General features: G+C 44.8%; 2 protein-coding genes across 12 annotated transcripts in view; one reads left to right on the top strand and one right to left on the bottom strand.

The window, feature by feature from the left end:
• Window positions 1–25,490, top strand: LOC147022642 (guanine nucleotide-binding protein G(I)/G(S)/G(O) subunit gamma-2-like). 5 transcript variants are annotated; one of them, XM_085887401.1, is made up of 3 exons: window positions 1–472; window positions 19,444–19,632; window positions 23,526–25,490. In XM_085887401.1, the coding sequence occupies exons 2-3, from the start codon at window positions 19,546–19,548 to the stop codon at window positions 23,652–23,654; spliced, it is 216 nt and encodes a 71-aa protein (XP_085743527.1). In that variant the 5' UTR covers window positions 1–472; window positions 19,444–19,545; the 3' UTR covers window positions 23,655–25,490. The 5 variants fall into 5 exon arrangements, with proteins under 5 accessions (XP_085743527.1, XP_085743529.1, XP_085743526.1 ...); XM_085887403.1 differs by having other exon boundaries at window positions 472–594; XM_085887400.1 differs by lacking the exon at window positions 1–472 and adding an exon at window positions 627–858.
• Window positions 25,424–27,725, bottom strand: part of LYST (lysosomal trafficking regulator) — a 346,449-nt gene continuing 344,147 nt past the window's right edge. For all 7 annotated transcript variants that reach the window (XM_085887393.1, XM_085887392.1, XM_085887391.1 and 4 more), the window contains one exon: window positions 25,424–26,174. In XM_085887393.1, coding sequence (XP_085743519.1) covers window positions 26,039–26,174 — 136 coding nt within the window. In that variant the 3' untranslated portion in view covers window positions 25,424–26,038. The remainder of the gene's footprint in view (window positions 26,175–27,725) is intronic.

Raw genomic sequence — 27,725 nt, forward strand, 5'->3', positions numbered from 1 at the left:
GAGGCCCTCCTGAATATCTTTGGAAATATTTGGTTGAACTTTAGAGGTGGGGTGAATGTGATAAATCTTTAAAAAAGTGTTGTTGTTGGAAGCTGTGAGGTCACGAGTCACGTGTTACGTATCGAGTGTGAAGCTGGGAGGAGATCCGGGTGTTTCCAGTGCCTTCGTCATGTGATTCGATATCACATTGATTGAGTGAAATCGGCTTGTTTCAATTCCACAACAAACAAACAACCTTTGGCGCATTATTTACCTGCTGAGGAGTGAGGTTTTCTCACTGTCAGTTCGTGAAGCTCCTCCGTGATCCTCGGAGGTTGTGTGGACACGCGAGTTCAAGGACAGCGCAGAGGTAAACAAACCATCCAAGAAATCTGTACCGAAGGGGCGGCGCTAGAAAAGCTGACTCGAGGAGGCGTAGCTGAGCAGATGCGCGCGCCCTTGCTGCAGCATCGCGGAGGATTCCCTCGGTAACGTAAGTTGACGTCACGGTGGCGGCGTCTCCTCTCCGCATTCCATTGATAACGAGTCATCGTCGTGTTCTCCTTGTGGCACCGCTATAGATACCATGTGATGCGTTTTCCTGTCCATGTCACGGTAATTCAGGAATATGTGCGATTGGGTTTTCTTATCTTGATATTATGTCCCATCCATCTCCCAAGCCGCATTTTCATCCACGCAGCGCTCGTTTCCTCAGTTTATCTTTCCGTGACACCGCCCGTCTCCCTCCCTCTCCCTTTATCCAGCGTCTCGTCTCACGATCCCCCTCTTGCCCGTTTCCCCCGTACTCCTTACATCCTCTTGTCCCGATCCGCCCGCACCCAGCACGTGCTGGTTTAGGAGGACGTGAAAACGCACGAGGTGAGCGGCTGGGGGTTTGGGTTCTTCATCTTGTCCCGTTCGTACAGAGTAAGGACAGCACAGCCTGGGATGAGAATTCTAGCGAGGGGGTGGCGGGGGTGGGGAGTGCGTCACGGTGTGGTTGGTAGTGGAATGCCTTGCAGTGCGGTGAAGAGGGGGTGCGGTGCGGTGTAACTAGACTCTAGAGTGCATGCTTGGGTGGAGTGTATACTATGTATTGGAGTGAGGTGTAGAGTTAAGTGCATTCCGAGGTGGAGTGTATATTGCATATTGGAGTTCAGTGTGGAGTGGAAGGTGTTCCCGGGTGAGTGTATATTGTGTATTGGAGTGAATTGCAGGTTGGAGTGTGTTGGAGTGGAGAGCTTTGTGAGGTGAGAGCAAGGTTTTCTATTTCTAAACAAAATCGAGGCTCATGGAACAGCGAGGTGACGGAGGATTTCAGAAAAAAGCAATGAACTGGTAGTGGGACAGTGGGTGAGTGGGGCCACAGTTGGACACAATGATTAAGGGAATGGAGGGGAGGGAAGAAAACAAACCTACAAATAAGATAGTATGTAGGGTTAATGGGATATGAAAGATTAGGATAAGGATTATGGATGGGTATGACATGAGGTAGTGGTGCACAGCATGCTTTAAGCTCTCAAGAGAAGAGTGCAATTGAACCAAGTCAGGAAGGTGGTTCCATAAAGCAGGTGTGGGTTCGTTTTTGGAGTTTATCCAGGAGGGGAGGGGACAGGGGGGTTATTACTTAAAGAACGCATGGATGTTGGAGAAGCTGGGGATGTGGGAGGGTGGTGGAGGGGGTGGGGGGAGAGTCAGGCTGAGTGAGCAGATGGAGTTAGACCAATGGAGAAAAGGTAAAAACAAAGAAGTCATCAATCAGTTGGTGATGTGTGAGCAACCGTCCTTGTGCTTTAGTACGATTTCAGATGCCAACTGGAATGGCACTCGGGAGAGCGCATACCTCCGCAAGGCTGAACAGTTGACATTTTGGATCCCACTGAGAGGCCGGATCTCGATCCATACCAGAACCAAACTATCATTGGCTTGTTCACGTCACCTACCCAACTCCAGCAAGGTTTTGAAATTTCATGTTGTACATCGTTTTTGTCCCAATCTCTCAATGGTGAAGAATCACTTGGGAATTAAAAATACATGCTCATATCCGAATCTTCACCAAAACGTAAGCATTTCGTCCTTGACACACACCCAACGTGTCTACCAAATTTTGTCCGAATCCGTGCACAACTTTTTGAGATATCCTGCTCACAGACAAACAAACAGACAGCCAGGGGTAAAAACATAACCTGTCCACCTTCGGTGTCGGTAATAATGTTGAGAGCCCCAGTCCAGATGAGAGAGCAGTACTCCACAAAGCTACGGCCAACATCTTTGCAGGCTGCAAGTATGTGCAATTTTCCAATGAATGGCCGAGCGATGGAGGACTCCCGATCTGTGGCTGGCTCTGGAGGCCAGCTTTGGTGTGTGGTTGTCCCAGATTATACTTTTTGGGTTCGCTCGAGATACGTAGTAATACGCGAGTTCACCAAAGAGACATGGTAAGAACGTGAGATTTTCTCTGATTTAACAAATGTCCTCAGGAGCCACAAGGGCATTGACGGATTTATTTAAAATCTGGTATTGGTGTGGTGCAGCCATAATGGACCGAATGGCCTCCTCCTGTGCATATAAAATTCCTTGCAAGGGTAGGGATAGTGCGTTGGGAGTTTATACCATATTAGTTCGGGAATATAAAACATCAATATTGAAACACAAGTCCACCGAGCCGAGGGTTATTTCAAATTGAAATTTTCATATTCATTGATTAAAAGAGCCTTTCTAACCCACAACTGAGCACTGCTCCATGAGCCCTTGTCTACGATTCCTGTAAAAAATGCATTTCATGAACTCTTGGTACCTCGCCCCTGGTGTGGCCAACATCAATTTTCAAACGAGTATTCCGTTGTACAATCTCCGTAAACATGAACAGCGAGAAGGGCACTCAGTAGAACGTATACCTCCGTCAGGCTGATTAGTTTACATTTTGTATCCCACTGATAGGCCGGATCTGGATCCAGACTTGAACCAAAATCGAATCGGCTTGTCGTCACCTACCCATCTCATCCACCAAGTTTTGTCACAATCCGTCCACAACTTTTTGAGATCTCGTGATATATATATCGTTTTCGGCCCGATCTCTCAATGGTGAAGATTCACTTCAAAATTTTTGATTGTATCCAGATCCGGATCTTCAACAAAAATCCAATAATTACAGTCTTTGGCACACCCCCAACCCGCACACCAAGTTTCGTCCGAATCCGTCCACAACTTTTTTTGAGATATCCTGCTCACAGACAAACAGATAGGGTGAAAACATAACCTCCATCCACTTTTGGTAGTGGTGGTACTATACCTGGCAATGGAAATTGTGAGCCGTGGGCATTTGGACCCAGTTTGCCTGGTTCGAACGACAATTTCAAACAAGTGGGAGACCAGCATCCGATTGTATCCAGGTCCACAGAGAGGGATGCAGCTGCTCTGTCATTGGGATGGGAAAATGCGTGACACCATGGAATCTGCAAAGAAGAAAAGTGTGTTATGTAGGGCACTGGACAAGTTATTTACGTACAAGAGGAACAAATGTGTCCCTAAAAAGCTGTCTTGAGACACCCCAACCTCCACTGGGAGAAGGAGGTCCAAAATTACGATTCAGAGTTGTATATCGACTTCTTGTGTAGGTCTCTGACCTCTTATTCATTCGGAGCCTCCAAGAGCAGCAAATGCAGTGTTGATGACTCATGATGCAATCTAAACTGATGGACATCATGTCATTCAAGAAAAAGTAAGACAACATCTGCTGTGATTAAGCAGCTTATCTAGGGCTGAGTTCCATTACCAAGCAGCTTGCTATCGCTTGCAAAGCCAGCCATTTCTTATCAACCGTTTTGTTGGAGTGCTTGCTTGAGTGCTTAAGTGATTTAGCGAGCACTCTATAAGTTGATTGGTAATGGAACACATCCCATGACTTTGTTTACTGTCCTGTAATCGAGTGGACTGATTTTTTTTTCATGCCAAATCGAGTTTCGTAGAAGAGCCAGAACAGAATGGGGGGGAAAAAAAGGACATGGGACTTTATTGGATGCAGATTATTAGAAGAATCATCATCTCACAGTTCCCATACCCTGAAAGCACGAGTGGCAAATTTGATTGGTCAAGACGGTGTATACTGTGTCATGGTATAGCGAATTGTATATTGGCCATGAAAGTTTTTTTTTTGCTAATGTATAACTAAATTGAATGTTTTTGGAAGTGCAAACAAGGTTATTTGTGTTCTCGTGTTCAAATGTATAATTTGATTGAAATAGAAAAAAAGTTTGAAAGGATGAAGAAAAACAAGCTCAAATGAGTTAAGATCCTCGTCCTCTTAATGACGTCATAAAAACAAATATGACGTCATTGTGATGTATCAGGTTTGCGATAAATGATCTGTGCTAATGCCCGGCTTGATTCCCGCAAACAAAATTCAAACAGCTTGCCTAGTTTCGGAGATAATGGTATAGGCGATTTCCATTAGCGGCGATATGACGTCAACTTTTTTCGTTGAAGAATTTCCAAAATCGGAGATGGTTACTGCCTGCGCGTGGGCTTTCTGCATATACATGGCAAGTTTCACGAAGATCCGATGAAAACTCTGGGTTGTGAAACAAAAAATGTCAAAAAATAGGAATGACGTCATAATAATTGATATGACGTCATAGTGATGTACCATATGTGCGGTAATTCATCTCTGCTAATGCCCCATTCGATTCCCACAAACAGAATTCAAACAGCTTGCCCAGTTTCAGAGATAATTTTTTAGGCCATTTCTATTTGCAGAGACATTTTGACGTCATAACTTTTTTTCTAGGAGGAGTTTTCAAAATCGGAGATTGTTACTGTCTGCACAGGGTATTTTTACATGTATATGCCAAGTTTCAGGAAGTTTCAATGAAAACTGTCGGTTGTGAAACAAAAAAGTCCACAAGAAGAAGATGAAGAACAACAACGTGAGTAAGACTTATAGGCCAGCGGGAAACCTCGATAAAGGGCTATATTTTAGGAGTTTACTCAACCGGCTTGACACAAAGCTACAACAGGTCTCATATGAAAGATGGTGATCTCAGTAACACATTTATCCCTGTTGTCCTCATATTTTGGTGTGCGGTCCATGAAATATTCACATTTGAAGGATACACCCGTCTGAATATTTGGACCATTTCAGAAAATTATCGACTCCCACTACTGACAGATTTCAGAGAATTGGGTTGTGCAAGATCACCAACGTTCCAGTTTTGGATGACGTACCTGGACACAATCCAAATCTTGCTAAGGAACATAAGAGCTGAACGAGAAGGAGACTGGTGTCTGCATCTCTCCACAGTTCTAGACATGACGCCATACTTGTTCGCAACCGACCGAACAAATTATTCAAGGTGGACTCCCATCTACCTGTTGGATATGACGGAACTACCAGCTGATGTCCATGAAGCTTTCAAAGAAGGCAAGTTTGCGATACGACGAGCAGCAGGCACTTTTAATGGTGTATGGAGCGATATGGGCGTTGAATCGACTGTCATTCGGGATGCTAAGAGCAGCGGTGATATTGTTGGCCTAACGAGAAAGGAGTCTGCACTACTTCGGTGGACAATCACACGACAAAGCTTGGAAGAATATGCATCTGCCATACGATCCAGAAGTGGAACCATCCACAAGGACGACATGGGTCATGAACAAATGCGCCCTGCAGCTCTGAACCGTGATGAACAGCATGTACAGCGATTGATTTGTCATGTAGAAGACAATATGACACATCCGTTCCGGACCACTGATCATCCAGATGAACATCTTGTGAATATATCAAGTGGTGTCATCGCTTCCAAGGATATTCAGAAGTCCTTGTTGTCTGTCCACGACCTGGGGAAAGACAGATGGAAGAGTACATCACAGAATCTCTTTGCACTGGGGGGCAGAGAAGCATGTACCAGCCAATCCCAAAATCCAAACTCAAAACGTTTTCGATTTCCAAAAAGAAAACAAAAATCCTGATTTTGGGTCAAAAAGCATTGGTTGCAATCAACCCGGAAATGGTTTTCCGCCGTGCTTTGCTATTGACTCAAGTTCGCCCTGACCTGAACATGAAGCACGTCCTGAGCTATCCCATTACGTCTGTTCCGACAACTATCTTTCATGAAGATGGAGCTTCACGGAAGAACACCAAAGTAGAACTAGGGCATATTCTCGAGGGCTTAGTCGATGAAGAGGACGAAAACACTGCCAGTGATAACCAACATCGCAGCGTGTACATCAGGGATGCTATGGCTGAACTCCATATCCTGGGTGGAAATGGTGGTACGTTTGGTAACTTGGCGCAGTGTTACCTAAACCAGTTGCATCATTGCATCAAAACACACCACACCCTCATCGACGTCTTCGACCAATATGATTATGTCAATTCTGTGAGGACAGAGGAAAGAACGAGACGCATTGCTGATGCTGGTGGATCCCAAATCTACCAAGTCATTGCTGGACGCCCAGTACCACAATGGACGAAATTCAGGCTCTATCATCAAACAAATCCACCTTGACACACTTCATCTGTAGTCACGTCACGCAACATGCACCAGCGGCAAAAGAACTTTCAGATCACCAAGAAAAGTGGATCTATTTGGCTGGTGGCTTCTCTGATGGTTCGCATACAGCATGCCCTTCATCTGCAGGAATGTATCATGACAGTCAACTCGCATCAATGCAGGAAGAGGCAGATTCTCGGATATTTCTTCATGTGAAGCATGCCGATGATGAGTTCAGACGTAACAATGTGCGTGGGTCCATTACAATCAAATCAGCAGACACTGATGTGCTTGCCTTAGCAGTCCACTACTTTCCACAGTTTAGGGACACTGCCGAAATATGGATAGAGAAAAGAACATCAGCAGGATGCAAGCTTATCCCAGTCCATCAGATATGTTACAGCTTGCTTCCAGAAATGTGTACCCGGCTTCCTGCGTTTCATGCCCTGACAGGATGTGACTCTGTCTCAGCATTCTTCGGCTATGGTAAAAAGAAAGCATGGAAAGCTATGAAGACACTGCATCTTCAGAATAATGGTCCACACCTCGAAGTCCTTGCCACTGACGATCTCCAGGAGGCAATGGCTGCTTCAAGACATTTAGTCAGTGCCATGTATGATTCTCAAGGGAAATATATGGATGCACACACAAATTTGAATGATCTTCGGGAGAAACTCGCAGCGACCAAAGATGTCCCAGTGCATAAGTTGCCTCCGTCCGAACCAGCTTTTCTCGAACATGTGAAGAGATCCGTTCACCAAACCCGAGTATGGATGAATGCCCACCTGGAAAATCCAGAAATTCCCACACCAGAGGGTCGTGGATGGTACAGAGGAGAAGGTGTGCTGCATCCCACATTGTTTGATGGACCCACATTAGCGAAGATGATAGATGGTCTTGTGTATTCATGCCGTGGTAGTGAACCATGTACCAACAGCTGCAGCTGCTCACAAGACAGTTTGCCTTGCACTAAAGAGTGCATCGCGCCACCAGTGACAGGCAGTGTGGCAACGAACTGTCACATGGTGACCAAAATGACACGGACAGTGATGGTTGAACATATCGAGGACACTCGCTCAAAATATATGTTTTAGTTCATTTCTCGTACAACAATGTGTATTGGTGTAACATATAGTTATCACATCACTTGTGCAAACTTCAGTCATTATATCGTATAATTTGCTCGTAGAAATTTGTTTCAAAATATTCTCATTATATTGATATGGTAAACTGAACACATAAAATAAAGAAAAAAATATGACAATTGGCAGATGTTTGTTTCTGTAGTTAATGATTTTCGAAGTTAACGGTCCGGAAATTACGTCTTTTTTCTATTAAAAGCACTCAAATGTACATATATTTATCTAGAAGTATTCCATTCCGTAAATACTAGTATTCCCCTGTTCATTCTGCACATTTCAATACCAATCATGTAAAAATTGGGCGCATTGCTTTGTAGTTATGGCTAATTCACTGATTTTTGGAAATGGTCAAAATTTTCTCATGGGGGTATCCTTCAGGTGTGAATATTTCATGGGCCACACACCAAAAAAATGAGGACAACAGGGCAAAATGAGTTACTGAAATCATCATCTTTTCATATGAGACCTCTTGTAGCTTTGTGTCAAGCCGGTTGATTAAGTACCAAAAAATCTGACCTATACCACTGGCCTATTAGAGATCCTCCACGAGGATCTAAAAACAAACCCCATTGAATGTGAAGTTTACCGACGCTGATGCACCCCCTTTTACACCACCTCATTTAACATGCTAAATTAGTTATTCGTGTGTGTTTGTGTCCTCCATGACTTCCCTAAAAACTAAGTTTAGAATGATTTTCAATTTTGACAGACAGACAGACAGACCAGCAATTGAATTACCGCACTGTGTGCACGTGCCCTTGGGAAGAGACTGTACAATTTCTCAAATTAAGAGCCAAACAACTGCGAAACCGATTTGTGTTCTTCAATGTTCCAAGTGTAAAATTCAATAGCAATTAAGTTGTTCCTCGATCACACAAAAAGACTGACAGACAGAGTGCCTTGCATTACACATATGGAGTTGCAAAAAATAAATATACCATCAGAGATGGGGAATCACCCGCCATTGAATGAAAAAGGTCATACATATTCCAGATAATGAGGGAGGTGAATTGGAAACAAGACACCATTTGGTCATCATCTCGAAAAAGTTACCCAGGGGTGAGGAACGTAGTAACCAAAAATAATTGAAATCAGATAAGCGATTTTCCATTTATTACAAAAAACATTTTTTTCAAGATGGCCGCCCCAGTCGGCCATCTTGGATCCGGCCACGCCAAAAATCAATGGGGTTCTTCCTTTTCAGGTGGTACATGTGTGACCCAAATTTCAAATCGATATGGCAAACAGTTTATGAGTTATCGCACTCACGGCTATAAATGTTGACGGACAGATGGACGGACGGACGGACAACCTGGGTGACAACAATATCCCCCTTCCGCCACGCGGCGGGGGATAAAAACAGAATGGAAAGAACGCAATGGAGGGTAGAGGGACACTTGGAGGAAGAACGGGTGAGAAGAATTGGAGCAAGCAGAGGGAGAGGAGGACACAGGGCATGAATAAACCAGGAGCAAACAAGCTCAAGCATAGCAAGGAGCTTGAAAGAACCGGAAGCAAAAAAGAAGGGTGAAGCAGAAATGGAACAAAAATGGAAAGGAGGATGGAGAGACAGCGAGCGAGGAGAGGAAACACACTAACCTGCAAAAGAAGGGATGGGCTTGGGGAGGATCGACAAAGGCTAAAAAGATAATGGATATGGATTGGGAGGGATGGGGTGACTTGAGGAGGAACTGAACAAATATCTTGAAGCTGAGGAGAGAACAATGATATTGAAGAGGATGAGAGGTTTGTTCCACAGGCAGGAAAAAAAGAGGAACGAATGAGTGGAGGTGAGAAGTGATTCTGGATTTGGGGAGTTTCACCAGAAGGAGATTGATGGTGGACCCACATGCGCCCTGAAGATTACTGGGATGGACAAAGCAGGAAAAGAGAAGAGGATGCAAGACCAGAAAGGAGGCAGTAGAAGACAGAGAACCTCTCCACTTTGTTGTTTTCCACCTCTCATTTCCAGTTATTTTTGCTCTCTCTCCGCCCTTCAACCCTCTCAAGCTCCCCCAGGACACCCCCTTTTCCAAACACCCCTCTCTTGGTTCAGCTCCCTAAGTTCAGATTCACTGCACACCTCCATTCCAAGGTTCTTCTGATACAATTAGTGTAATCGCCTTTCTGAGATTTCCTTGTGGAGAAGCAATCAATGGATACACATAGTAAACTTACCTGTGTTATTTAAAGGTGCTGTTTAACCCCCCCGGGGATCTGTGCCTGGTTGACGGTTAATTACGAGTCATCACCGCCATACCTCAGCACAGAGCGCCATTTCCTGTGCGTTTTGTTTTTAACGTTGATGGCCCCGCTTCACACAGGAGCTGCAAAGGCTTCATTGGCTCGAAGGAAGTTTACTCCTCTATAGTTGAGACGGTCTGTTTTTGCACACTTCTTGTGGATGGAAGTGAGGTTTGCTGATTTCCATGCAGAAGGTGCCATTTCCTGTGTGTTTATCCGAGTCGGTTCACATTGTATGTTGGAACACAGTTCCCCCCTTGAAGTCATTACAGGTAAGTTTTCAGGACCACATCCATCATGACTCATGTCTTTCTGTTATATTTTCATTCATGTGTTGCCGTTTGCATTTGTCCAATTTTCTGGCACCTCTCGACTCTAATTCTGCAACTGGACCGGATGGCATCAGCTCACGTTTCCCAAAGAGCTGCTCTTGCACATCCACTTTCTGCACTGTTCACCCTATCATTTGCCCAAGGTCATCTTCCATCTGCTTGAACGTCAGCAAACATAAAAGAGAAGGGTATCTTGCCTGGGGCACTGATCAACCACCGACTCGAGTGTGGCATCAATCACCTCAGTCAGAGCATATACAGAGACCAGGGAAATGACACCCAGAGAGTGACAAATCCTCAGTGTCATAATACACTCGTTGATCAATGTTACAACTACCATAGGAGTCAGCTTGTTGGACACAGCTACAACAACTTCCTGGGAATGGTAATCATTAAAATGACCAGACCAGGAGTAGGTGGAGTCACTTACCATGATCTCACCACTATTCGGTCTCCAAACCTCAAAGTGCTGCAATACTGATACCCAGATGATGGAGCTCAGATGACAGCAGAGACAGGTGATCATTGTCGTTTCGAGTGAGGACATTTCAGGCACCCAACTTAAGGGACCGCTTCAGGTTAATCCAAGGAGACCACCATCTCCTGGACGACACCTCAGCACCACCCCGACACACATAACCTGACCCAGCAGGGTTACCCCATGGTCCCCCCCCTGTCATCAGAGAATTGGGGTCCTGAAGGCTTTGCCCCAGTCCCATCAATCCAGTGAGCTGCCCTGCGAAGGGCAGCTGCACAGGAGGTGCTCCCATGAAGTGGGTTCTTCTGGGTTTGATATTTGTCGGTACATGTTTCTGAACAGAGTGTTTTTCAGTGGCCCAAATGCAAATCCTGCCACCAATCTCCTAGAAACCAACTGCAGGAAACCAACTGCAAAAAACCAGTCAACCATCTGGCTCACCCAACTGCAGGAGGATGTCTTCGGACACGGTTGGGAATGCCAGATGTAAATGGTCGGTGGCTCACAAGGAGCTCTTCTGCTCTTTGACAGGTTTTGTATTTGATCCTGCTTGGTGTACATATCCACCAACCCTCCTCACCAGGAAACATGGTGGGGGAGTTGGTTGAGTTGCTGACAACCCAACCATGGAACAGGTTGTACAGGTTCACATGGTACTTGAAGCAACTCAGAGATATGACCTGACCTGACAGGAGTACGTACTTCCATGTGCAGGTTGCTGCGAACTTGGCCATACCAAGATTTGGAAGCAAACACAGAATCGAGGCATTCCACCTTCTCATTTCCAACAATCGGCTCTACACCTGTAATGGAACACAAACCATATCGTGATCTGAATAATAGCTGCGCACATGTATTTGCAGTCTTCTGTTGATGTAGACATGGTCTAAAAGTGACCCTGAGTCAGTGGTCGTTCTTTTACCAGATTGGTTAAATGCATGACAATCCATCACCTGTAGAATGCTATGTTCTGGCAAGTCCAGTAGGTCATAGTTGGAGTCACCAAGTGTGACCATTACCACAGTTCTGTCTTGTGATTCCAGCACGGCCTGTAGTCTTTCCTTGAACAGAGGATATCTCATTGATGGCGATCTGTACACTGTTACAATGTTGATCATTGTTGCATATTTTGAAACAGACTGCTGTGTCATCGATTCCCAGGATGGCAGGATTCACACTGACAGGTGCCAATTATTGTGACGCTATTATCATGATACCTCCTTTTGTTACATTTGAGCTGCGTGGTCTTTCTGCTCTGAAGAACTTAATGAATGCCTGGTAGTGTTTGTTGCACTGTCATTGAGGTGTTGTCCATCTTGCAAGTCTGTCTCAACAAAGCACAATATATAAATGAAAGGTATGACAGGGTCAGCCCACGTGTTTTCCACATGTTGTAAATACGATCTTTTGTTTCACAGGTTGATTTTGAGGCATTCTTCACTGGTGGTTAAGAAATAAGGCAGTTCATATATTGGCCTTTGAGTGGTGTCGAGACGATACATTTCAATTTGAACAACAGGGTTGACTCGAATTGTACTTGCATCAAATCCAAGCAGATATAACCCTTAATAGAGTTCTAACTCTACTCAGGTCAACATAAGCTTGGCCAGGCATGAAACAGCCATTGCCTTTCATGGAGATGACAATAGTGTCAAGAGTTTTTCATTGCACTTTATGAATAGTACATTCCCATGCAAGGGAGAGCAGGAACTGTATCTTGTATACCCTGTACTGAATGTCTGCCTCTTCCAGCAAAGAACTGCACCTCCAGTTGCTCGATTGGCGCGGCACCAGGATACGTCTGTTTGTATTGGACTGTTGGCTATGGCTTATTTACCAACTCATTTGCAGTCAAAGTTGACCAGGATAGTCTGAACATAATTTCCTGGATGCTCGATAGCTACAACAGTGCAATTGATTCAGGAAATTCAGGAAATTGATTAAAAATACAAAACTAGAATATTTGGTTGGATAAGTGTCCGGATCTTGGTTGGATAACCGTGCAATCTGGCATAGCTGTCTGATGGGAGGCCAAAAACGTGGCTTTGGCTCACTGGTTGTTGCTGGTATAAGTCACTTTCTGATAAAATACTTATACCTCCAAAACATGAGTCTGGGTCAGATCCGCCTGCACTGTCCTGCAAGCAGCGATGGATGTGATGAAAAAGATCAGCTCCAACCATCGATACCTTGTCAATAATAATCAGCTTCAGTTTTCCCAGGCGTGATCACAATGTGTTCACCTTTTCGCTACTTGCAGGCTGGTATTCCTTCTTGCTGGTTGGACCAAGGGAAAAGCCGAGAGCTGAATGCAGCATCATTGCTTCAATTCCAAAAGCTGCTGTTCTCGTGAATGCAGTTAATATCACTGGAAGGTGGTCAGGTTCCAAATGTCCGGAAAGTGGCTTCAACAGCCTCATGGTTTCGAAATGCACCAGCTTGACGATGTGGCTCTTACCAACACCTCCTGGACCACTCAAGAAGATCCTGTATCCAGGAGTCGGTTGGTCATGCTTCAGAGCAAAAGATCATATCTTTGCACCATTTATGATGAAATTTTATGACCTGCATACTGCATGTTATGCCTGGTGTTGGCTTAATGGTTAAGGTAGTGGGCTTGGGATCCTAGGGTCCTGAGTTCAAATCCCGCTCAGCTGTTGAATTAACACCAGGTGGGGTTGACTCTGCCTGTCATCCTTCCGAGGTCGGCAAAATGAGTGCCAGCATGCTGGTATACTGTGTCGGAGTGGCGACCCGTCCAGGATTGTTCCCAATAGTCAAGGAGACTGCTTCGGCGGCACCAACGCTCTGCACAGAGTATGGTCCTAATAGATGGATGGATACTGCATGTTTGCTGTTTAGTGATCTCATCATCTCTCCATATTGCTGAGGAGTCATTAATGTTTCCCGAGTTCTGCAGAGAAGCGAGCGTGAAGCGTGGAGCTGGTGGGTCGTGCTTCTGGTGTTAAATCTATGTTCTCATGATATTGTTGTCTTGAGGTTGTTGTTGTCGCAGATGGCTGTTACTGCAGAACAATCCGTTTTCCAGTTTTGGTGAGCTGAAATTCCAGTTTGTACTTGTTGTTTCCTATACAGCCTGTGGCTGCTGGTTGCATAATTTTCTGGAAGTGCAGCTGTGCCGCTGATGCAGTGCCCCCGATACCAGTAAGCTGGTACACATTTTGCTGACCTCAGAAGGATGACAGGCTGAGTCAACCCACCTCGTGTTTATTTCAACGGAACGTCACTGGCTGAAACTCAAGACCTGAAGATCTTAAGCCAGCTACCTTAACCATTAAGCAAACACCAGGCTTTCTTTTTGTACTGATATGGATCTACTCATGACATCTGCAGCAAATCATACAGTGAAATGTTTTTGGCAACTTCTGTGTTGTCCATGGTTTCTTTGACTCTCGGGAGCACTGCCTGTTTCTCATCAAGTAGTCTTGCTCCAACAATGTGATCTGGCTCTGTTGATGGGTGTGGGAATCTGAATCTGCATTTTCCACTCCGAGGACAGGTTTTCGAATGTACATGTTTTTGGACAGAAAGCACAAGGTTCTTCAAAGCCGCTTTCATATTCTGGGATGGTACTTGTCACATCTGGTACTTGTCAATGAATGAAGCGACTTCCTCATCTCATTTGACAGATCCACTGCAGATCCACGATTTGCTATGCTCGCTGGGATGATCCAGCTTTGGAGCATCTGTGATCCACAGAATTGTGTGAGCACGGAGTGAACCACGAACCTGGAATTCTACATGGATCACGTAGTCCTGCAGTTCACCAATAAGCTTACTCCTTGCTCCAATAAATTATTTGAAGAACAGGTAAAGATGGTGCTGAAACTGACGAGCAGCAGTTTCAGGATTGCATCACAACCATTGAAATTTTTTCCCCATGGCATACTCTTCACATCATCATCATCATCTGTCCATATTTTCCATACTGGCGAGCAATACTCTGAATAACCTCGGGCCTTGCATGTCTGCAGCTGAAAGTGTCAAGAACCAGGATGATAGTCCGAGTTGACGAACCATGATTAGTAAATCCAACAGTACAAATTTTGAAATGTTTTCCCACGAGTCTATCGCAATGATATTTGAAGATCATCCTCAACTAGTTTGAATTCTCATGTGAACTGTGCCACCAGTAAATAGTCTCCATCTTTGACGAACCTCCCATCAACATCCAAGAGTCTTTGACTGAAGTATTTCTTGGGAGCAATTTCCTTGCTCCTGTTCTTGGATAATCCACCACATCCATGTAGATATTTGGAAGGGTTTGCCAATTCCTCATAGTTATCATCGAGCAGAAAGGGACATGGCTTTTGATTTTCTCCAGGAGCGACGGAGTAGGTGTTTTCTACATTAGCTGGTTGTTCTTCCTAAACAAGTGTATCATACGGAATGCCATGCAGCTTGCTGGATTGTTCAAAGGCTATTTGATCTTCTTCATCTTCAAGTTCCTTCCTTTGGTTGAAACTTTGATTTTTGCAGGACGACTACTTCTCTTCCAGTTCTTTGTGTGTTTGGTCGTGGAATGAAACTATCGTGTGCATGAGAGAACTCGCTTGTTTCCAAGGAAGTTAATCAGCTGAGCTTGAAAGTTGGATCCACTGATGGCTTGTATTCCTTCTGCTGGTAGGGAGGCAGAAACAGCATGGAAAAAACAATTTACATCTCGAGGGACATCTCTAATGTTGAAACGATGCCTCCTGGCTAAGCATTGCAGCACTGAGTAATTTCCCACAGGTGATGCAGATGCCACTGTGGATGATGTCTGACTGGTGGCTGCAGATTCTCTACTTCTTCTAACTTGTGCGTGTGGCATTGCTATTTCTTCAGTGTCCATCTCATCAATGCATGCTCGAGTGTCATTGCTTCACATAGGTCTGCATCATCATTTTCCCATTGACTCTCCCAATCTTGACAGATAGTGATGTCATTGTCGAGTGGGTTATGTTGTTGAAGCTTGTGATGCACCACCATGACCTTCTTTGGTTATATGTACTTGTGCAGAGAGTAACATTTAGACACAAACTTGCACTTCAGCTTCAGTGGCACAACTTCAACATTCTGTGGCAGCCTTGGTAGTAAGGATGTAATTGAATGTAGTTTGGAAGATTTATTGACAGCACTGCCAAGGATCACCTTTTAGCCTCCCCTAGGCACTCCCACAAGCTTCAAAAATGGAATACGTTGACGAATCGGTGTCAATTCTAGTGGCCTCAGATCTTCCAACTCAGGAGGGATGTCTTCCAGTGCTAATCCATTGGCCCAAGACTGTGGAGGTGTCTGTCCTCTTTTGAGTGCAACATGACACGTTCTGCAGATCCACGATTTGCTATGCTTCTGCAGATTCTTCCCACATTTGAGAATTTCTTGAACAGGTGCAGTTGTCCTGTCATCCTTCCGAGGTTGGAAAATTGAGTACCAGCTTGCTGGGATGATTGAGCCATTTGAGTATCCTGCGTCGGAGTAGCGAGCCGTCCAGGATTGTGCCTCAGAGCCCAGGTGACTGTTTCGGCAGCACCGACGCTCTGTACAGAGTATGGTCCAATCGATGGATGGACGTGCAGTTGTGGATGCATTTGTTTGCTCATTAATCTGTACTACTGATGTTCTATAAAGAAGCCTATGGCATGAACAGCAAGCATATGTTGGTCATTCAATAATTTTAGACTGAAACTTTGCAGCAGACTCAGCAACTGCAAGCATATTTTCCCTTTCTTCAGCCCTGCGCTTGTGCATTTTCTGCTGAACTGAAGCCGGCATGTCTCTGTGTGTGTGTGGTTGGTTGTTATCTCCCAGGTCTCGAAGCAGGCTCAGAACCCTCTACCCTAATGGTGTTTCCTGCTTTCCATTGTGCTCTTTCTGTTCTGTTTTTTTTTTTTAACCCACACAAACAGTGCAAGGCAGGGTTAAGCAATTCGTTCACCTGTCTGTCTGTCAGACTATTACTATGATGGAGGAACTACTTCAGAACAACTCCACCTTTGTGTTTATGTGTGTCTGCGTGCGCAAGTTGCTGCCGGTGGCTGCTATCTGCACACATAGGTGGGTTTCAAGAGATAGAATGGAGAGCTACCAGGTCTCAAAGTATCCATGTGTGTGTGTGTGTGTGTGTGTGTGTGTGTGTGTGTGTGTGTGTGTGTGTGTGTGTGTGTGTGTGTGTGTGTGTGTGTGTGTGTGTGTGTGTGTGTGTGTGTGTGTGTGTGTGTGTGTGTGTGTGTGTGTGTGGATATGGTTATGGGTTGGGTCCATGAGCTTTGCAGGGACATCTCTCATGGAGCCTGGAGTAAAGTATTTTAGAGTGATTGGGCGGAACATACACTGGAGACAGACTTACCAAGACTCTGAAGAAGGATACAGGTTTGAGAGTTCAAACTTAAAATTAGCCAGATGTTTTTCAGCTCACCTGAGGGTGGACACATTCTTGTTATGAGCCTTGTCAAATTGCCTAACGTTGTCATCCGTCAGGTTTGCCATCCATAATGAGAAAGAAAGTTGCTTCATAGCACTCGCCTTGCTGCAGGACTATGTACGAGAGCCGAGAGCATTATTGGATTGCTGCAGATGAAACAGGAAAAAAAAAACAAAGGTGCATGAAAACAGGCTTTTGTGATATATTTTCCAAGAAGAGTCAATTTTAGATCAGGAGGAGATTGTTGATGTCTTTAAGCAAGCCAATTGGCCTGAGCAAAGATCTATAGTCTGTGGTGCTGAAGCAGCTCTCTAACTCCAGCCAAAGAGACTTGGACTTTCATGAGAACAATGGTCAGCGGAGTCAAGTGGGACAGAGAAAGAAAAAAAAACAGGAGAGGTTAGAAGAAAACTTTGTCATTACCAGATGTACCATTGGCAGAGATTTGTGGTGGGAACTTCACAGATTGGGTGAGACCCATGAACATGCACAAGGTTTTAGATTTGGCCACTGCTGTGGTTGGTTGTTGTACAGCCAAGCCCAACCAAGCCAACTGGCAGTTGTAATTGTTGTAGAATAGGAAGAAAGAGTAGGGGTGGATGGTCACCACTCGGTTCATGCTCACAGAAAAATGGTGTGTGTGCATGAGTCATTATTGCAACATGGAAGATAGACACCATGGGCTGGCGGGATGGCCAAAAGGTACGCACATTCGCTTCTAAGCTGTCTATCCTGTGTTCAAATCCCGACCTAGCTGTACATTGTCATCCCGCTTTTTCACAGGTCGGGCGATTCATCAATGTGTGTGCCGTCCCGTTGGATGGACGTTAAACGGAAATACTGTCTGCCAACATTAGTTGGTGCACGTTATAGAGGTCCCAGATTGTCCTTCATGAAGAGGTGGTTAGTTGTCGCTGGTCCCATTAATAAATGACAAATTCCTACTCTACTTAGTCGAGCGGCAGGCCCAGCCAGCCAGTTCGTGAAAGATTTGGGTCAAAACCTTCCCCTAGCCAGTTCCACAAGAACATGCAAATAATTGTGGCCATTTAAGAAGAATAAGAAGAATAAGAAGAAGAAGAAGAGTAAGATAGACACCATGCAGACATTAGGTATTTTCAGAGAGGAATGCAAAACCTGATGTTCTGCAAAGTCAGGAAAGATTCATGTGAAGCATGGGTGGTGTTGGTTGCAGTTAACAAAAAATGACAGCACCACTGGGGTAGGGTCAGGCTTGTGAAAGCTCAGGGTGGAGAGACAGAAATTAGGAACATCCTATGAAAGGAACTTTTTAAAAATTATAATTAAGAACATAATGCCCAGAACAAAAACAAACTTTGGAAGATCCGTGCCATTTGAATGGATTCCTCTAATATTGGTGGTTTATAGTTCGAGAAAGGGAAGGAAAGGGAGCTGAGAGGGTGGGGGAGTATAGCGATTGCCGGGTGGAAAGATGTACGAGAAACAGACATGGAGGGGTTAACAGCCTTGTGCGAACACTGAGTTTTGGCAAAGCGAGGTTTGTTTCAGAATCACGATCAGTTTGGCAATGTGAAGATGCACATCACCACCAGGGAAAGCAAAGAGAGCAGGGCTGCGGAAAGTGCATCTCAAAGTGGAGCTGTATGAACGTGGCGTTGCGGTTTTGGGAGCCACCCAGGAAGGATGGAAGGAAAGGTACAGATAGGGAAGTGAGAAAAGGTGGTTGCAGAAGAGGGGAGGGGGTTATGTGGTGAAGCAATGAATGGCATGATGCACCCAGTTAAGCTGCTAATGAGTAGTCGGGGTTGGGAAGAAGTGTATTTTCTTTTTCAAAACGTTTTGTTAAGAATGGGGAAGAAAGAAGACATATCTATTTTGGTCTATGACCATAACAAGCCTGCTGCACACAGCCACCTCATCTCCCATTTTACCTCTGAGGTTTCGCCGCACCTTTTGAGACCATTGTTCCTCTTTCATTTGCAACTTCTTCACTCAGTGGTAGTGAGTGCTTCTGTACGTTCTTGTCCTCCAGTTTCCCCCATCACATCACTTTCTGTCTGTCCACCCGTTGTCCTTTGTGGTTCCACTCTTCATTGAGCCTCAACACCTGTACATGGGGGCGAGAGAGAGGGAGGGAGAGGGGGTGGGGTCATTGCAATGACTAAATCACCCAATAATATTTTTCTCCAAATATAAAAATTAATCTTTGTGATGAAATGTCCGTGTAAGATTTTTAAAATCCTTCGATTATGCCTTCATGTTATTCATTTGGCACAATGGGCATTGGCAACGATTTGACGCCATCAATCTATTTACCCCAGATCCAGAAAATGATGATGTTTAATATTAGCTTTCGTTTCCCTGATTGCAGGCTGAAGAAGAGTTATAAGGTGGTATCGCCGAAGCTTCCAAGTTTAATCGCTTGCTCAGTGGAGCCCCAGGGTGTCCGGGCATCGTTGAGAGGGCTGGAAGCATGAGTGGCAGCAACATGGCCGGCATCGCGGCTGCCCGGAAAGATGTGGAACAGCTCAAATTGGAAGCCAGCATCGATCGTATCAAGGTTTGTCCCTTTAAATGAGCCATTAACACCTGATGTACTAACGATGGTGGAACTTTTGGGTCGTCCTCGTCCGTATTTTCACCTTTCAATCCTCGTCCCGACTTGCCTCCTGCTCCCTCCTCAACATTATTCCATATAACGTTCCCTTTCCTTTTACCCCCCTCCCTTCCTGCTGAGTGATACAACATGGCATGGGTGAACTTTTCATTTGCCAACTGGTTGAATATTTGGGAGGATGTTTTTAACTTCCTTATCTCCCTAAGTACTTTATCCCTGTTTGGACAGGCCTGATTCCTGCCCTGTGGGTGTCAGGCTTCATCAGAATTCAGCCTTGGAGCCTGTGGACATTATACTTCCCTTTCCAACTTTCTATTCTCTCCAAATTGAAGTTCTGAGCCTATCCTTAAACTGCTACAATGACAAGAGGCAAGTTCTCTGTGAAGATCAGGAAAAAGGCAAACCAGGCTGTTTTGAATGATTCTAAATGTAAAATAAATTAAGTTGAGAACAGCTCAGGACATTGAAGAAACACATTTTCCACGGTGATCAAATGTAATCCTCTGTGCTGCCTTCGTGCAAAGAATCTTGGAGGGCGAGTGATAAACCACTCAAGCAATCAATCGACACCTGTTTGGCCAGTCGCTCTCGTCACTCACATTTCTGCTTGAAGTCCTTTTAGTGTTCGATCAGAATCATGAGTTTGGCGGAGAAGATCGTGCATCACTGGAGAAAGACCAACTCGACATCCATGTTGGAGATCATTCTCACAAGGAAACCCAAGTTTTGTGAGCCCTTTAGTGTTTTTGGTAAAGCCATCTATTTGAACACAGTTAAGTGCTATGAGCAGGATGTCATGGGTTACAAGATAGGTCAGAGGTGAAGTACGCACCTTTCAGTGAAGTCTGGCATTAATTCCCTCCAAATATAAACCATCACCCTGGTGCTTCGCAGTTGTGGCGTTAAGTCAAGCGTGCAATCCGTCGGAGGGATGTGAAGCCGGCTGGTCCATCTGCCCTTGGGACATGTGAAAAGAGTAGGTAATTGTGTGCTGGTGCTATGGTGAAAGTCTCAATCCCTGTACTCATCGATGAGGGACAGTGCATCAGCCGGAGAGTCATCTTTTCTTTCGTGCAAACGATCAGCAAAAATATGGGGGTAGGCAGATTCACTGTTATCCATTTAACGAGATTTTGAAGCAACATGTATTCATTAAGCAGAAAGATGCAAGGGTCCAGCTATTTCCAACATGACAATGACTCCAAGCATGTGGCCATCAATACATTTTTGATGAGGAACAATGTCAAAGCTCCCAATTTTCAGTCCTCAACTTGGAGAGGAGGGAAGAAGCTATGAAGGTGGAATACATCCCGAGCAACTGTGTGGACATACTGTGGGAAGCTGTGAAGGCACGATACCTCCCTCTTTCCAGTCCTCAATTCCGGCATCGTGCTGAGAACTCAGATGTGCAAAATTATTGGATGAGAGATTATTTTCCTCAAATGATAAATCGGTTCCCTGCCTTTAGCAAGGACTGTGCAAACTTTGTTCACGACTCTACAAACACAGAAGAAAGACCAATTATCACCCACAAAACAGCTTTTCATGCGCCTCAAGATCCCACGATATCTTCTGAAAGAGTAGTCAGACTTCGTGTCCTCGTACCCTGGGCGAAATTCGAAATTACTACCCTTTATACAGGGGTAAAAGCTGGTGTTGACTTGGCAGTTAAGGTGGCTGGCTTTGGACCGAAGGGTCCTTGAGCTCGAGCCCCTGATACCGTTGAATTAACATCAGGTGGGGTTGGCTCAGTCTGTCACCCTTCCGAGGTCGGCTCAACGGAGTACCAGCTTACTGGGGTAATAACCATTCGGGGTAACCTGCGTCGAAGTTGCGACCCATCCAGGACTGTACTCCTTGCTAACGAAACTGCCTCGGCAGGCCGATGTGCCTTTACTGCACGAAAGGAATGGTATTATTATATACTGGGGCAATGTATCAGGAGAATAAGCACATCCTGAGAAATGATGCAACAAGTAGCCAGGAACTACTGCATGTGAATGACAGCACTGTTAATTACCCCACGCACGCGAAGCAAAAAGCGGGGTGAAGCAATTGGTTCACGTCTGTCCTGTCTCCAAACGTCAGTTTCGGATCGAGGAACAACTTCGTTTTGTATTGGTTCACGGGTGCCAGCCAGTGACCACTATATTCGTTATGTCTGTGTGTCTGTCTGTTCAGAGCATAACTCCGTGGACTTTGATCCGATCTTGATGAAACTTGGTTATGTGTTCCATATCAATGTCTAGTTGTGTTTTCCTGGATGAGGGCGTGCTACGCCCATTGTGAGTGGAGCCACGCCCCAAAAATAGCCATTTTTAGGGGGTAGTCGGATTAATAATCTGTCTTCTCCGAGGGAATTGACTGAATAGAATGGGTTCTTCGGTATTTGAATAGCAAAATGAATTATCGAAAACTTGTTGTCCGATTTTTCATTCTCGTCCCAAGGTCAAAAACTTACAAAATTGCGAATTTTGACATAAAAATAATACGACCGCCCAAACTTTGAGAGTTAGGATGACATTATTTTTTATGCATAATCTTGAGGTCATTCCCCACCTAAAGTCTTGAAACCATTTTGCTCTATCTCGAACACCTTGCCCGTGGCGCCCCCTTTAAGTTTGTTTTTACGCTGATTTCTTCAAAGTATGGATAATCCGAAGAGTGCGGAATGCCATATAGCCTATATGATGTTGTATTGTTCCTGGAATGTTCCAGAGGAAGTTTTGCACCAAAGGTCATAATCCTTGACCTTTGAAGGCCACAAAGGTCAAATTTTCAAAGTTGTGGGAATCGAACCGGGTTTTCGACCTTCTTCGACGAAATAACTCCAATAAGCTATAGCACGTATCCTGTTTCCTTATTTTAATGTCCACAACATTGTTTTGGGACCTTTAAAGGTTATGCACAGGTCAAATTTTTAAAGTTGTTGAACGAAACCGGGTTTTCGACATTTTGCAGTTAATAACCTGTCACTCGTACCACATCATGTTGATCATTTTTATAACTTGGTCAAAATTATCACAGTCTCATCCTTGACTTCTGAAATAATCTACATCGTCAAATACCACTCGTGAATCATTGTCGTCTTCAGACTCGTTTCATGTTATATTTTGAACACAAATCCGAAAACAAACCCAGTTTAGCAGTACTTTGGCTCTGAATTTGTCCCGATCGTGCATGCTGAGAGAGGAGTGAGATAATTTTTTTTTTAAAAACTCTGGCAGTCAACCAAAATAAAAAATCATTCCAAACAGGAAACTTACTGTTTTTTTTAAATGTCATAGAGGAGACAAACAAAAACTAATGCAATACGTTAGATAAGGTGGTGTAAAAGAAGCTGCATCAATGGCGATTAACTTCCGAAAAAAAATTCTCCAACCTTTAAAAAAAAATCTATATTTCAATTTAAGTATATACTTGAACACTGGAGAACACAAATCACCTTTTTTAGCACTTTCAAAATCCTTCAGTTGAGCAGTACTTGGGCAAAATAGTAAAGCATTTTATGTCATCATGACCAATCAAATTTGCCGCTCATAGACCCTGCCCACGTCCACATTTCTTAAGATAGCGTGGGGTCATGTGTTCTATAAACTCTCGAGTTGAGGGTTTTTCCACTGAGCATGGTTCAGGGCAACGCATGTATTACACATCCATTGAATTGATGGAAATTCTCTCCAAATCACTCGTACTTCCCTCTCAACCATTTCCCTGACCTTTCTCTAATATTGCCTCATACAGTATGAACCGTTCATCACATTAAAATAAGAAAGGTGTCTTCAATATCTGCCCAAGTTGGCACTTCCTTTCTCATCCCTTGTTTGACGGGTCAGGTGTCGAAGGCATCGCTGGAGCTGATGGCATTCTGCGAGGCTCATGCAAAGGACGACCCGCTTGTCACCCCTGTGCCTACCTCGGAAAACCCCTACAGGGAGAAGAAACTTTTCTGCTCCATCCTGTAGGGGCTTCCTGGTGCTATGTGCCACATGTGCACCTTGCACAGTCTGCGAGCAGGACCCGACATGTGCAAAGTGGTCAACATTGACTTGGCCAAATGGTTGGGGAAAAATAATACAAAAAAAAAAAACCAAAAAAAAAAATTACAGTTTAACCTTAACAGTTTTAATTAGAAAATAAAAATGCCGATAAGCATGGCAATGTTCAGATGCATGACATGTAATTTGGTTATCCCGTTTATAATCCACTTTGGTAGAACTATCTCGATCCCTGTGTGTTAGTGCAGTCCGGTTTCACACACCTCTTCCAGACGTACACAATCAAGTTTAACTTTACTGCACCAACGCCAGTGTAAAGCTGGCTATGGTACACGATGTAATTTGGAACTTCCGGGTGAAAGAAAGCAGGTAAAAGATAGAGGAAATCTGCAATGGAAATGCGAGATGTTTCCACCAGTTTCCCTGAACTCACGATTCTACTTTTCAACAGCAAAAGCACTCGATGGTCGAGGATTTTATGCGACAAAGCCTCACCTGTTGGAAAGTGCATTGGTCTCGGTGAGCGGGAAGGGGAGGATGGCTGGGGAGAAGGGGGAAAGGAAGGGGTAATGGACTTTTCAACTGAAATGATCTTTCAAAACTGTTTTGTACTTTTAATCACCAACACACCCAGACGTCTCTTGGATGGTCTTTTCCTGAATGGGTCTCTGATCAAAACACTCGGACATTCTACTCGCACCGATAAGATGGCGTAACGGCGATCATCGAACGGCTCCATCGGTGCAAACCATTCCCGTGTGCAATGCGAATGTCTGACCTGTTCCGTGTGAAAAAGGTCAGAGTTTGGAATGCCGACGTTTGTGAAAACATTTTCCCTGCCAAAGGTCACAAGCCACAGAACATGCAAACGTCCTCTGGTAATGTTTACAGCTGTGGAATCGATTTGTTCACATCTCATTAATGAACACACAACCTCAAGAAAGCAGAATGGTGGGAAAAGAATTTCAAACACAAACACTTTCAGAAATTTACAATTGCTCTTCATTGAACTTAAATATGAAAATACATCCTTGTATTTCACAAGCATGGCAGGAATGATACAGGTTTATACAACTGGAAATACAAAGCATTCCGTGTGCTGTGGTGAACAGCAATTTGTAACGAGTCACCAAAATGGTGTAAAACTTGCTCACGGTGAATGAGTGCCAAATATGCTCCTTAACCCACCCTCCACCCGCCCCCCCTCCCCACAACCACACCACCCCCACAACCCCACACATGCACGTTGCCTGGCTGCACATGACATTCCAAGAGTGCTACACTTCCACATGGAAAGCAGCCGCTCACATATCTTTATCCCAATATATACTTATTCAAAATGTGGTAAATCCTGTACACAGATTTCCTTGGTAATTCGATGCAAAAATATAAACAAAAGAATAAAACACCGACCCTTAGTGTAGACCCATTTTGAAGAGTTTGCAACACACTGACCCTTGTGTACAATTGATAAAGACTGGACTTCAAAATGTTTTGCAGCAGTGAGCCAATCAATTGCATAACTGCTGCTTATTGCAAACAAACGTAAACCAGAAGTGACCTGCAGTGGCAGTTCGACATTGCAGGGTGGATACCTTCAGGAGAATGCGGTGATGTAACGGACCTGGACCGAAGCAGAACGTGCTGGGAAAAGCAGGACTTACGAGCCGCCACAGCTTTTCCTCGGTTACGTGCAGACTTATTCCAAAGAGGATTCCCCGACAGGAAGTGCAGCATTTTTGTAAAACTGGAGAATAAACACCGTATGTCTTGTGATACGGCACACGGTACAAACTGACCAAATACCTCCTGCTTGGAAAATGATTTCTGCACCTTAAGGTCGAATTTATAAAGTTCCTTCCGACGTTTCCTCAACTTCTCTGAGCAAGTAAAGCATTAAAAGTTTTGTTTCCAAGATTCCGTGACTAAAGCATTTTGACCATTTGAAGTAGGCGTCATCGGAAAGCTCGGATAATTACCGAAAAAAATTGAGCTGAAGATGTGACATTTTGTTTTGACTGTAACTTCTTTCTCACACACCGGAATTGATAATGTGCAGAAGGAAAGACAGACCATCTCTCCCTACACATACAAAGCAATCAGTAAGAAACCCATCGCACTACAAGATTATAGGTACAAAGTAACTTTTGGAAAAATCCCATCTACTCCCCCAACCCCGTATTCATTGCTTGTATCTATGACAATTTTGAATGGTCGGATAAAACGAGCAGCAGGAAGTTCGACATATAAGAATGGAAAGAAAGACTGAATTGAAAATAAAGTATCGGTGCACGACGTGCAGAGAAAGCGAGTCGTCCTGTTGTGTCGAGGAACATGAACTCTGCCAGATATTATTCGGCAAAACCGCTGAGGAAGGAGTAAAAGAGGGGAGGCTTGTTGCGTATGTGGTCGCGACGGCACCACGACATCACCTTGCCCTCTTCATCAGCCGTGAAGAGGTACAGGCCATCAACGGAGAATGTCAGGCTGCCAAAGGAGAAAGCAGTCAGCAGTTGAAGTGGGGTAGAGCAATAAGTGATACTTTATAATAGTACTAAAAGGAAAATGAGTGACATGATTTATCCAGATGCTGGAACTCAATTCACCAATTCATTTCCAAAGTATATGAGTTGAAGCAGAAATGCTCTACGAGGAGAGTTTGAAACATTGCATGACCGAGTACTCACAACAGTCCAACACAGGACGTTTTGTTTCCTTGATATACAAGTACTGTGTATATGTATATATATATATATATATATATATATATATATATATATATATATATATATATATATATATATATATATGTATATATATATATATATATATACTGTTGTGGTGCCGGGTTTGGTGGCGAGGACGACCGCGAGATGGAGCAGTTGGGGCGTCTCCCACCGAACACCAGAATTGAAGGTCGTAACCTTCGAAGGTCACAGATCCCTTAGTGGACCGTGGACGCCAATATTTCAATGGCATGGGGTTGGGGTAATTGTCTAATTCCAATTTACCTAAGTACCCACACCGTCTAACTACCAGGGAAGCCACACCCTCGGCCGACTTTGTCCGAACCGAGTCGCTGTTACCGACTCAGATCCGGCGTAACCGAGCGGGGAATACCAAAGCCTGCCGGACCAAATGAACAATTTATGGCACAAAAGGCCTCACTATAACTCAAACCCGAACCATACTGGGCCAACGAAAGAAAACACGAACAACGAACTGGAACATTTAACAGGGGTTTCTTTACAATAATCGGGAAGGGAGACACAGAGCAGACTTAACCTCAAATAAAGATGCAAGCAAATGTACAATGGAACCACTAAAACAGTTCCACTTACAGACTGGCCACAGACAGACACATACACCCAAAAACAAATGGACCTCGTGGGTCTTTATTCAGCCCTTCAGCCGAGGAAGATAGTTATATTAAGCTGGGGGTCAGAATCTGGTCGGGTACCTGGCCGCCTCGTGTGGTTTCACCGACTCCAACCCACCACGGAGGGACTCGAACCCACGACCCGGAATCCAACGAGCCCACGATCCTGGCTGCCACGAACGACGATACGAGCACCACAGAACACCTCTGCCACGACCACCACCACCACCACGAGGAACCCGAAAAATAACGCAGACTGCCAAAGACCTCGAAAAAGACGTCAGACCAGGCCAAGGCCGCAGACGACGACTGCAGACCAAAGACCAAAGAGCGTAGAAAACGACGACTACTGCAGACCAAAGACCAAAAAGCAAAGAGCCCCGACCCCTGACACGACCACCTTTCTTATCCTCCCCCCCCCCCCCCCGCGGGTGGAGGGAACCGCTCTGAGTTGACTCGCCTCCGGATTGGTCGGGGCGGGGGGGGGGATGTCGGGCGATCGGTGTCCTCCCCTCATTGGACGAGGAGAACATCCCATCTGGCTGGGGCGTGGTTGGCCCTGAGGTGATCTCACCCCCGATTGGACGAGGGGAACTTCCATCTGGCTGGGGCGGAGTCGGCCCTGAGGCGAGGGGGCTCTGCCCACGTCTGTAGCCTTG

The sequence above is a fragment of the Eptatretus burgeri genome, chromosome 7 (assembly GCF_056783735.1).
Source record: "Eptatretus burgeri isolate ZD-2024b chromosome 7, Ebu_testis_v1, whole genome shotgun sequence".
Taxonomy (NCBI): domain Eukaryota; kingdom Metazoa; phylum Chordata; class Myxini; order Myxiniformes; family Myxinidae; genus Eptatretus; species Eptatretus burgeri.